This window comes from Phyllostomus hastatus, unplaced genomic scaffold (genome assembly GCF_019186645.2).
Source record: "Phyllostomus hastatus isolate PE091 unplaced genomic scaffold, TTU_PhHast_1.1 phas_contig_80, whole genome shotgun sequence".
In the NCBI taxonomy this organism is placed as follows: domain Eukaryota; kingdom Metazoa; phylum Chordata; class Mammalia; order Chiroptera; family Phyllostomidae; genus Phyllostomus; species Phyllostomus hastatus.
The window spans coordinates 57468211-57479371 of record NW_025333960.1 but is presented as its reverse complement, the minus strand read 5'-3'; the positions used below and the strand labels follow the sequence as shown (position 1 = coordinate 57479371).

General features: G+C 53.8%; 1 protein-coding gene across 1 annotated transcript in view; it reads right to left on the bottom strand.

Moving 5' to 3' along the window:
* Positions 1-3141: 3141 nt before the first annotated feature.
* Positions 3142-11161, bottom strand: part of PARD6G (par-6 family cell polarity regulator gamma) — a 54702-nt gene continuing 46682 nt past the window's right edge. Inside the window, exon 3 of the mRNA XM_045850435.1 lies at positions 3142-5816. Within this exon, the coding sequence (XP_045706391.1) occupies positions 5005-5816 (812 nt within the window). The 3' untranslated portion in view covers positions 3142-5004. The remainder of the gene's footprint in view (positions 5817-11161) is intronic.

Here is an 11161-nt window from a genome sequence, read left to right as displayed (position 1 = left end):
TGTCTGGCTTCCTCACGGTCCACGACACCCACCCGCTGAGGTTGTCACTACAAGGAAACCAAGCTGATGGGATGGAAGCAGCACAAGCTGCCGTTTTCCTAGACCTCTGAGCTGCTCATCAAAGCTGGGGCTGATGGCTCCACACTTGCCCAAGCTGCCTGAGAGGTTCACAGCCATTCTGCCAGCTCTGTGGTCATCAGTAACTTGGAATTCGCCCGTGTAACCATGCTTCATCGACAGAGTTGGAAACCAGACCGTGACTTTGAAGCAGGGGCTCACAAGACCTGGCACGTGCCTCTCTTTCTGGCATTGTCGGTACTTTTAAGCACATCATCCAGGACATGCGTGTGCGCCATTGTGACGGCACGAGAGATGTCTCTGACTTTGACAACTCCACATACCTCACGTGAGTGAGACCTCTCGGCATCTGTGTCCCTGTGACTGGCTCGTTTCACTGAGCACCATGGCCTCCAGGTTCACCCAGGTTGTCATGGGAGTCAGGACTTCCTTCTTTCTGAGGCTGAGAAACGTCCCACTGTGTGGAGGGGCCACATTTTTCTCACCCATCCCTCGCCCGTGGACACTTGGGCTCCTTGCACGTTCAGCTAATGTGGATCATGCTGCTGTGAACATGGGTGTGCTAATATTGTTCTCATTTGCTTCTAACTAACACTCTGAGTGTCCGAGGTACCAGTCGGGCTCACCTGCGAAGCACGTGTCACAAGAAGTGACGTGCAGTAAGACCCCAGCCACACGTGTGTGGTGAGGCTGGGAGTCAGTTTCTTCTTTGTGTCTTCTGTATCTTACACAAAATCAACGTGTGTTTATTTGTCTAAAAATGTCAGTGGCGTGTCACCGAGCAGTGCTGCGGCTGGAAAAGTGATTACATCCAACCAGCCCACGAAGTCCATGCACGGTCGTCACGGTCCTTGCCGAAGGGGCTGCCCGACTGTGTGCACCTTTCAGCGCTTGGCATTCGAGGGGCAGCAAGCAGGCCCTTGGCTTGACTGTTGATCGCCCCCAACAGCTGAGTTCTAGGACACACGAGTAATGAAAATGTCTTTACTGCCTCTGAAAACTGAGTGCCAGAAAACGAACAACTGTGTCTTACAGGGGCAAGTTCTCCTGCCAGAACCAGTCCCGTAAAACTGTTCTGGAAACCCTTCCTCCTGCACCGCTTCCTTTCCCGTAGCACGAAGGCTGCAGGCACGCACTTCACAGCAGCTCTATCTCCCGGATGTTCACAGAGCTGGGGGGGGGGCACCCCATGGCTCCCCACCCTGCCCAGGAGCCGGGGATGGACACTCTGTGCAGGGCAGACAGTCAAGGAGCCAGAAAGCAGCAGAAAACGTTTCTGGTCTTGACACATATTTAATGTTTGTTGGAAAAAACCCTCATCACCACACCTGGAAAGTTTGAGTAAGGCTGTCTGCTGGGCCCGTCCCACCCTGTAAGCTGCCTGCAGAGACGGGGCTGCTGGCGGCACTTTCTCCTGCCTCTGTCCTGAAACTACGTCACCACCGTGATTTATTCTCCATGTACCCTCTGGGCTCCGTTCCGTGCAAGTCTCTGCCTAACGCTGGGGATGAAGCAGGAACGGACGGAGCCCCCAGCCTACCACAGCCACGCGCTGCGCTGAGTCTGGCCTGCAGGACCAGGGAGGACACCGCCAGGCAATGTGGGAATCGGAGTCGAGAATTGGACACGCTCCTGCTTCGACTTTGGTGAGGAAATGCACTTGGTGGCACTCTACGGCAGGACGTCTGTGCCTGCAGCAACAGCCCGTCTCCCCCCTCTCCATCCCTCTCGGTCAGACTCGGGAACAGACCTGTGGGGCCGTGTGGGTGTGGGGCGTGGGGGTGGGCAGCAGCGTGGGAGGGAAGCAGGGTCTGGCACAGCACCGTGGCCACTGTCCCCACACGTGCGGTGAGGAGGACCTCGGGCACAGAGAAGCCCAAGCTGGGGGCAGGCACCGAGGGGTCTGCAGCCCGGAGGGCAGAGTGCAGCCCTGCGAGGTGCGGAGGTGGAGCAGGGGCTGGGCAGGGGTGTGGGTCCAGAAGGTGGGTCCTTCTGGAACCTGGTGGAGAAGTGTCCTGGGGGTCAACTTTCTCACACATGTGTGTGCACGCATGTGCTGTCGCTGCACACACAGGCACACAGCCAGTTCTGCCCCTGGAAGACTGACTTTACTTATCACATCCAGCCATGCTGTCACATCTGCCATTCTCTCTTAGTGCTGAGTCACGTTCTGTTGTAGAGATGCGCCACAGCTCCATCCATTGCCCCAGTGACAGACACTGGGGGTGTTGCCATGCCTTGCCTATTGAAAAAAAATGCTGCAATGAAATAGGGATGCATATGTCTTCTTAAGTTAGTATTTTGAGGGTTTTTTAAATACCTAGAAGTGGAATTCCTGGATCACAAGGTACTTCTATTTTTAATTTTTTGATGACTGTGAATCTTGTTTTCCACAGTGGCCGCACCGGTTGACATTCCCACCCACCGGGCACCAGGGTTCCCTTTCGCCACGTCCTCGCCAGCACTTCTCGTCTCTTCGGTGATGTCTCATCAGGCTCTGAGGGTGAGTGTCCAGCTGCTGCAGCTTCCCTGACTTGAAACTGGGCCAGGGCTGCCTCCGGCTCACACGGCTGCGTGTGCCTGACTCTCCCAGAATCACTGGTGCTCCCTCAGTCGCCGTGACATTGGTGATTCCCTCCGTAAGTGGACTGGGCGGCTGTGCACCACAGTTAGTGATATCAGAATGATAGTGTGTCCATGGAAATTTTGCAAACCTGAGTATATTTCGGAAAAGCTGTGAGTAAGTAAGTATTCAGAACAGCTTTCTCAACAGGACTTCAAAAGAAGGTTCTGGGCCTAAGACACAACAATCTCTCACCAAACATGACTATAATTGGGTAATTTAAAATGATCTACTACCTGAGCTTGGGCCCATTTTCTCATCTGTAAAACGAGGACAGTGCCTGCCTCCGGGGAAATGTGAGAGGGTCAATGAGCGAACAGGACCGTGCCGGGCACGTGGCGAGCGTGCCAGGCCTCCCACCCGCGCCGGGAGCTCCTCGCTGCTCACTGTCAGCGCTGGCGTCCTTTCTGCCGTTCAGAACACAAGGGGAGAACACCGTGAAAAGCAAAGCAAACGTTTTTATTCTTTGATATATAAAACCAAGAACACATTGACATGTGATACAACATCGCTTCTTGTTTAAGAAAATGGCAGAAGGATCGAACTGGGTAGAAAAATACTCTCAAGTGGCTGTTCCAAGCAGTCTCTAACCCTAAAATTACGAGTGAGTGGTGCACAAATTTGAGTAAGCCTCTTCTTTTCTTTAGAAAAAACATTCACATTTGCTTAAAAACTTAAAATATGGTAAGAAATATAACTTCCCTTCTTGGTAACAGACCCAGTTGTTCGACAAGATACTCATGAACCATCAGTAACAGTAAAAGAACATTTCCTTTGTGGTAGTAAATTAGCATTACATTTTTGGTTATATACTACTTGTCATAGTAAAAAAGAAAAAGGAAAGAAAAACGTGGGGCTGCTGGCGCACCAAACCACAGGCGCGCAGTTCCGTGGGGCGCGTCTGGAAGCGACAGCGCCCCCACTCGGCCCTCGCGGGGGAGGGTCTTTGGTCTGCCCTGTGCCTAGGAGCAACACGGACAGAGAGCCTGGCATTCAAATAAAAAGTCAAACCTAGGCACAGGAAACAACTCCTCCGTCAAAGCTATTTCTGAACAATAAATAGTTTCTGCACAAAAGAAAAATAACATGCTTCTCGCTTAACAAATTCAGGAAAAATGGCAACAGTGAGATACAGTTTTCCTTCTGTTATCAGCCCGACATCCACGAAGGCAGGACAATTATGCCGCCCACCAGCAGGGGGTGCTGGGCCACAGGAGAAGCTGCCGCACTGAAAGGGCATCTAGAAAAATACTTTTACCTGTGCTCATACGAAAGTTTTTTTGGTCAAAGTTTAGTTCTGAAAATATAACTGTAACATTTTCTCCTCAACATCGGATTCAAACAGAATATGCACTTCATATAAAATTTCATTGGTATAAACATGAGTAAACATTCAAAATTACTAAATATGTAAATATTGCTAGAAGACCAAAGTGAAGTGACAGCGAATTTAATCCATGTTAGAAACCACTACGCTGTGTGTGACTTGTCATTTAAAAGAGAACCTATATGCCCAAAAGTCCGAGCTTTCGAAGTCCTGCAAACACGTCTGACGAGTGGCGCTCAGAGTCCACGAAGCCGTGGGAAGGGCTGGCTTTTGTCTCCGAGTCAACACCGGCTTTCACCCCAACCGGCACCGGCACCGGGGCAGCGCGCCGCGTCCCCGCCGCCCACCCGCTGGCCCTGGGCCGCGGTCCCGCGGCAGGACCACCCAGGGGCGCTCTCTCTCCCCACGAGGTCTGGGAGCTCAGCGCCCTCTTGGCTATTTGAAAGAGCACCTCGAACAACGAAAGCCGGGGAGGTTCGTCTTCCGCAGTCACACCTGTCGCAGGTGCGGGCGCATCTGTCCTCGGAAACCAGTCCGAACCCTCCGCGCGGCGTCGGCCGGGACGCAGGGTCCGTGCGGGGCGGAGGAGACTCGGCGCCGACAAGCAGCGCGTGTTTGCCTGGCTGCAGTTAAAGACATGAATGTGTCCTTTTAAAAAGTAATTTTAAAGCTTCTTTTAAAAAATAAAGTTTTTGAAATTTAAAAATTAGCCCTGGACCTGTACCGGCCTGGAGCGCACGCGCGTGCCCTTTTTGTTTGTGGAGACATTTATAAAAATAGACTGCATTGTTACTTTCTGTCCTCAAGTTGAAACAAAGGGTAGGGTTGCGGAAGAAAGGGGAGGGATAAATAAAAACACAGAAGGAAGGGTCACACATACAATTATTTTCTTATTTTAAAATGAGAGTGCACATTTGGGAAGTGGGCTCCCGGCGGAGGCGGAGGCCAGGCCGGGGCGCTGCGGGGCGCCGCCCCGCTACAGGGTCACGGCCGGGCCGTGTTCCTCCACCCCGCCCGGGGGCAGCGCCAGGCTGTGGCGGGGGTCGGAGCGCAGCGAGCTGAGCAGCCTGAGGACGCTGCCCTCGCGCCCCAGGCCGGACAGTCCAGATGCTGGGCCCGCGCCGTTGACGCGGGTGAGGCTGCCGGGCGGCCGTGGGAGCGGCCGGGGCTCCAGGGCGCCCTCGAGCACCACGTCAGGCTCCTCGTCGCTCTCCATGTCGTCGGGGTGCAGGCCGAGCGGCGCGGGCGCCGGCAGGCTGTGGCGGCTGGCCACGCTGTCCGAGGAGCGGCCGGAGCTGCCGGACGCGCGGCCGCCGCGCAGCACGTTGTTGCGCTGGTTGGCCGGCTTGACCGTGACGATGAGGTTGTGGCTGTTGGCGATCATCATGTCCGTAACCTGGTCCAGGGTCTTGCCCGCCACCTCGATGCCGTTCACCTCCAGCACCTCGTCGTCCACGGCCAGCAGCCCGGTGCTCTCGGCCAGGCCGCCGGGCACCAGGCGCGAGATGAAGATGCCGGGCACCTTCTCCAGGCCCTGCGGCGCCACCCGCACGCTCGCGCCGTCGCGGATGTAGAAGCCCAGCGGCTTCTGGCAGCCGTGCCGGTACAGCCTCACGCGCCGGTGCGTCTCGGGCAGGATGTCCACGTCGATGATGGAGGACACGGGGCGGAAGTCGTGCGGGAGCCCGATGTGCAGGTGCGGGCGCCGGCGGGGTCCCTCCTCCCGCAGCGCCAGGGCCTTCCTGCGCCGCGACAGCGAGCCGGTGGCCAGGCCGTGCTCCGCCTCCTCTGGAAGAGCAGAGGGGACAGTCAGAACAGGGGACGCGCAAGGACAAAGCGCAGTCTAACCGCACGGGGACACCTGGAGCCCCGGCGTCCTGCCTTGTAGCTCGGCTCCGTCTGCGGCTGCTGCTCGCCGTTCAGCCGCTCCCCCCACTCGCCGGCCGCAGGGAACTAACTGCACACACATCTCGCACACACGCCTCAGAGTGGAACCGCCTGTTCACTTGTCACCCTCGTCGCACTCCCCGTTCTGTTAAGTGTCAAACAGCCCCCAGGATGCCATGGGCACAGCCACCCTGGTGCCCGCTGAGCTGGCCCCACAGTGCTCACCAGGCAAATGTTTGAGGCCGGGTTCAAGCGCAATTAACCATCTACACATCTCCAAACTGACCCACAGCAGCCAATGAAATGAGGGAAGGTGAGAAGGCCGAGAGCAGGCCCCCGGAGGAAGACCATGGACACGGGACAGGAGGGTGATGAGGGCCGGCCGGGCCCCTGGAAGATGGTGCTGAGGACGCACCAGGCCTCCCCCTCAGCAGGGCGGCTGCAGGGTGAGATCGACCCGAGTCACTAGTTGGGACCCTGGAGTCTCGCTGAAGGCTTGCAGCGCCAGGAAGAAGAGCTGCATCTAACCGTGGTCAGTTTTAGCACATCCCCCACTGGTGCCATGGCAGCACGACCTCCACCCCAGCCCCGGCAGGCCGCTGTGCAGCTCCAGTCACCTCCAGTCTCCGTTCACCTCCAGTCACTGTGTAGCTCGTGGGGGTGGGAGCCAGCGGAGGCCAGCGGAGGCCAGCAGAGTCTGTCCTCCAGACACTGGGGTCGATGCCGGGCGCTGACTGCTGCTGCTGGTGAAGGAGAGGAGGGCCAAGAGGAGGGCAGGGTTGTGGCTGCCCACCCCCTGCCCCAGCCCCGCAGCAGGCTCCTGCCTGGTGGCTTACGTGGCTTCCAGGAAATTTAAAGGGAGAGTGTGCAGGAGCCGGACGTGAGAGACTAGAACATTCAAAAACAACTGCACGCAGAGGACAATCAGAAAGTGACCACCCTTCCGCAGGGAATGGCTCAGAAAAGACCTGAAGAGACATTACGTTCACACCTCAGGCTGATTCTAGGCACAAAGTGAACCCTACAAAAAGTGTTTTTAAATGACAAAAAACCCCACACACCCTGGGGAAGGGGTAGATTCTGATTTCCATACTTAAGTTAAATAGATACAAATGTCCAGTGTTCCACTAAAAACAACAGCAAAAACAACAACAAAAAAAAACAACAAGAAATTCAAAGCAACAGGAAAGTACGGCTCATTCAACAGGAAAAAAAAACAACACAGAAACTGTCTCTGAAAAGACAAGAAAGCAATGTGTGAATAAAATGAAAATATCAATAAGGGATAGAAAACCTGAGAGGAAACCAAACAGAAATTCTGGAGCTCAAAGGTACAACAACTGACATGAAAAATTCACCAGGGGGATTCAGATGTCGCTCTGAACACACAAAAACAAGGAATCGACAAAGTCACGATAGATAGCGCAATGTAAATTATTGTTACTGAGAAGTCAAAACAAGAAAACTGAGCCCTGACCAGTGTGGCTCAGTGGGCTGGGTGTCATCCTGCAAAGCAAAAGGTCAACAGTTTGATCCCTGGTCAGGGCACTTGCCTGGGTTGTGGAATCGTCCCGGTCGGGGTGCGTACAAGAGGCAACCAGTCAATGTCCCTCACCCTCTTGTTCTCCCTCCCTTCCCCTCTCACTAAAAATCAGTAAAATCTTTTTTTTTAAGATTTTATTTATTTATTTCTAGAGAGGGAAGGGAGTGAGAAAGAGAGAGAGGGAGAAACGTCAATGTGCAGTTGCTGGGGGTCATGGCCTGCAACCCAGGCATGTGCCCTGACTGGGAATCGAACCTGTGACACTTTGGTTCCCAGCCTGCGCTCAATCCACTGAGCTATGCCAGCCAGGGAAGTAAAATCTTTTTTAAAAAATGAAGATTAGTGAATGAGCAGCCCTCAGGACCTGTAGGACCCCACAAAGCACACCGTAAATCATAACACAAACGGCGCCCCTTTAACGTGGAGCCCAGCTGCCCGCCCAGAGGGACCAGCTTGCGCGTCTCAGGTCTCGAACTTTTGGATGTTTGATCAGGACCACGGGACGGGCGGGGCCCCAGCAGACTCGAGCCCCTGAAAACTGCAAACATAACAAGAGAACAGTCGTTCGGACACTAGACGGATGACGGCCAGACTGAAAACTGGAAACGTTACTCAGAACTGGGGTCACTGTGCCTTGTCATCGGCACCAACAGAAACACCCTCCTCCCAGGATACAGTCAGCCCTCCCCTCTCACAAACACCCCCTGCCCTGGTTTCCTGACCGGAACACTACTGGGCTTCTGCCTGAATCCGTGCTTCCTGAACAGCCAGCCCTACTGATCTCACATACACGCGTGTTGCTTCTCTTTCTGAAAGGCCTTTTGTGTTTAGGTTAGCACAACCAGCGTGCACATCACGGGAGTTCCAGATGGAGAGAACGGGGTGGACAGAACATTTGAAGAAACAGTGCCTGAAATTCGCCAAATTTGATGAAATGCTTGAATGTAAACACCCAAGAAGCTCAACAAACCGTGAGTAAGGTGAAGTCAGAGGGACCAGAACCGAAGCACCGTACAATAAAAACTTCAGAACACAAAGACAAGAGCGACCCTTGAGAGCAGCAAGAGAGAAGACGGCCATGGCATACGGGGGTGGGGGGCTCAGGGAGACGAGCTGCGTGTTTCTCATCAGGAACTTCGAGGGCGGGGGGCAGTGGGCCTGTATAAAGTATCATTGAAGGAAAAGAACTGTCAACCGAGAATGTTATATCCAGCAAAACCGTGAGGGAGGAATCTAGATATTCCCGGACAAACACAAGCTGAAGAGTTTGTGAGCGCAAGACCCACACCCCAAGAAACGCTGCAGAGTGTCCTGTGGGCGCCAGGAAGGGACCCCAGACAGGACCTCGAAGACTTGTGGAGAAATGCGATCTCAGCAAAGGTGAGTACCTGTGCAGTTACAAACGCTAGCATTATTACAGCAAGGGCCAGAAACTGCACTTGTTGATTCTCCATGACTTAAGAGACTAATACACTGAAAGGAAAATTTAAAGGAAAAAAATAATTATAAAATTTTAACAACCTAGTATTATTGTTGCTTTGGTTTGTAACATCAAATCTTGTTTTCTATATTTAAAAGACTAAAGCATTTACAAGAATTGTTTTAGTTTATGTTTGGGGGCACACGTGTATACAGATGTGGGTTTTGTGACATCAACAACCCAAAGTACTTAGAATGCACTTAGAACTGTAAAGGAGCAGGGTTTTTGTCTGTGCTGAAGTTAAACAGCTGTACACTGAGATCAGAATGTTCTGACTTTAGAAGGATAAATGTACTCTACGTGGCAATCACAAAGAAAACAGCTATAGAACAGACATGAAAAGAAGAAAGGAAATTAGATATTTTACTCCAAAATATTAACTAAACACAAAAGAAGACAAATGCAGGAAATGAGGGACAAAACACCTATAAGGTGACATAGAAAACAAACGGAAATATGACAAGTAATTCCACTCTTGATCAGTAATTACTTTAAATGTAAATGGATTAAACTCTCTAATCAAAGACAGAGACTGGCGAAGTAAATGGATGAAAACACGTGGTCCGACTACGTGCTGCCCATAAGGGACCCGCCTGGAATCCCGAGCCGCCGCAGGCTGAGCGGGAGAGGGCGGCGGCGGCGAGAGCAGGGGGGCTACACTGACTCCAGACAAAGTCGATTTGAAATGAAAAACACGCAAGGCAGGGGAGGACACTGCACATTAACAAAAGGTTCAACAGAGCAAGAAAATGTAACAATTACAAACATTTATACACCTAATGACAGATCCTCAAAATACAGAAAGCCAACGCCGATAAAACGGAAGGAAGAGAGTTCTGTAACAGCGACTGGACTTCAGCAGACGCCTCGCAGAATCTGCATCGCGAACAAGCGGAGAGAAGGTCGGTGAGGACACGGAACACTTGGCATGATGACCCACCGACCCCCAACAGGCGCGCACTCAGCTCCCACAGTGGCTCGCCGAGCTGCCTCGCGTGCGCGTATGTGTAGAGTGCGCGCACGTTCCGGGGGAGAGTGCGAGCACGTTCCGGAAGAGCGTGAGCACGTTCCGGGTGAGAGTTCGCTCTAGAGTGCGCGCACGTTCGGGGTGGAGTGCGCGCACGTTCCGGGGTAGCGTGTGCGTCAGGCCTCCAGTTAAGTCTCCACAGATTTAGAAGGGTACACACCATACAAAGAATCTTCTCTGACTGCAACAGAATAAAGCTAGACGTCAATCCCACAAAGAAAACTGGAAAACTAACAGACGTGCGGAAACCAAACAACCCACCACTAAACAGCCAGTGCACCACAGGGCTGAAATCACAGGGCAACCAGAAAACACGTGGAGATGCGTGAAAACACAACCGCAATTTCGCAAAACGCACGGAGCACGGTGACAGCGGCGGCCCCCTTTCACCGCTGCCGTTGGCCACGGCGCTGGATGTTCCGGCCGGAGCGGTTGGACAAGGGAAAGAAAGAAAAGGCCTCCAAATTGGAAAAAAGGAAGTAAAATCATCTCTATTTTCAGATACGATCCTACATGTAGAAAATCCTAGAGACTCCGCAAAGAGTTTCAGATCCAGTAAATGAACTCGGCGAAGTCACAGGCTGCAGGTGGACGCGCGAGAAGCAGGGGCGTTTCCACCCACAGGCCGGAGGGCCGCGAGCAGAGGCCGCCCGCCCGGCAGGCGCCAGTGGGACACTGAGCCAAGCATCTCCTCAGTCAGGAAAACAGCCTGCTTGGTCTCTTCCCCTTTTTTCCATTCTACGTCATTTTGTTGTTGTGTGTGTTTGTTTTGGAAGGGGGCTCTTTCAGGAAAGCGCTGGGAGCCGAAGGAGGTGGTTTGTGGGGACGGGAGACCAGGGCTGTCCACGCCGGGCCGCTGGGCAGGAGGAGCCACCCGGGAACCGCGCCCCCTCCCGGGCGCAGCCGCACACGCAGGTCCGATTTTGCACGTGGAGTCTGCGCTGCATCCTGGGGCCTGCCCGTTTGCGGCAGGAGCCGCCTCCGAGCTTCGCTAATGGGAACTTGACAAGGGGGCGGGGGTCCTCACCCCCCAGCTCTGGCAGGTGCCCCACAGCAGCCACAGCGGGAACCACGCACGGCACCCATGGACCACTGGCCTCACCTCGTGCGTCTGCGAGACAAAAGACGGATCGGTGTCGAAGCAACAAGCCGCAGAAGGCACGGGTGGGGCGGCTGGGTCGGAGAAAAGCGGACAC